The 544-nt window shown below is 54.0% G+C and overlaps 1 protein-coding gene across 1 annotated transcript; it reads right to left on the reverse strand.

The window, feature by feature from the left end:
• Window positions 1-246: 246 nt before the first annotated feature.
• LOC123178854 (protein transport protein Sec61 subunit gamma-like) lies at window positions 247-540 on the reverse strand. Its single transcript, XM_044591507.1, has 2 exons — window positions 447-540; window positions 247-362 (listed from the first exon to the last, which is right to left on the reverse strand). The coding sequence occupies exons 1-2, from the start codon at window positions 538-540 to the stop codon at window positions 247-249; spliced, it is 210 nt and encodes a 69-aa protein (XP_044447442.1).
• Window positions 541-544: the final 4 nt, after the last annotated feature.

Consider the following 544-nt stretch of genomic DNA (forward strand, 5'->3'; position numbering starts at 1 on the left):
CCTAGTTCCCCACAGCTGATTACCCTTGACTCATCCGAATTCTCCTAACAAGGTAGAAATTGGCAGATCTATTTGGAGGAAAAAAGGATCTACTAAAATCTAGCTTACTAAATATTGGTCAGATCGCAGGACTGTGCGCGCACACCGCAGATCCAACAGATCACAGCGCGAGACAACAGGACCCAAGTCTAACTAAAAAAACGTGCAAACAAGAGGGAGACAGGATCGGAGGAGACGCGTTCGCACCTAGCCGGAGCCGACGATGATGTTGTTGATGGGGATGAAGATGAGCTTGACGAAGAAGCTGACGAACCCCATGACGAAGAACCCGATCACCGTCCGCGCCGCCACCTTGGTGAACTCTGCGTGCCCAATCAGCATCAGATCTGGCGAAAGAGGAAAACGAACCGGATCTAGACGAGCAGGCGCGAGTCTTTGGTCCTTACCCTTGCGGTCGGGCTTGTGGCAGCGCTTGACGAGGCGGACGCTGTCCTTGGCAAACTCGCGGAGGGGGTCCACCACGGAGTCGACAGCGTCCATGGCT

This window comes from Triticum aestivum, unplaced genomic scaffold, assembly GCF_018294505.1.
Source record: "Triticum aestivum cultivar Chinese Spring unplaced genomic scaffold, IWGSC CS RefSeq v2.1 scaffold245525, whole genome shotgun sequence".
NCBI lineage: Eukaryota > Viridiplantae > Streptophyta > Magnoliopsida > Poales > Poaceae > Triticum > Triticum aestivum.

What these genes read in the sequence shown, in the direction of transcription:
- LOC123178854 (XM_044591507.1), bottom strand. Translation starts at nt 540, where the DNA reads ATGGACGCTGTCGACTCCGTGGTGGACCCCCTCCGCGAGTTTGCCAAG. An exon ending in CCACAAGCCCGACCGCAAGG is followed by an intron (nt 363 to 446) that starts GTAAGGACCAAA and finishes TTGGGCACGCAG; the next exon opens with AGTTCACCAAGGTGGCGGCG.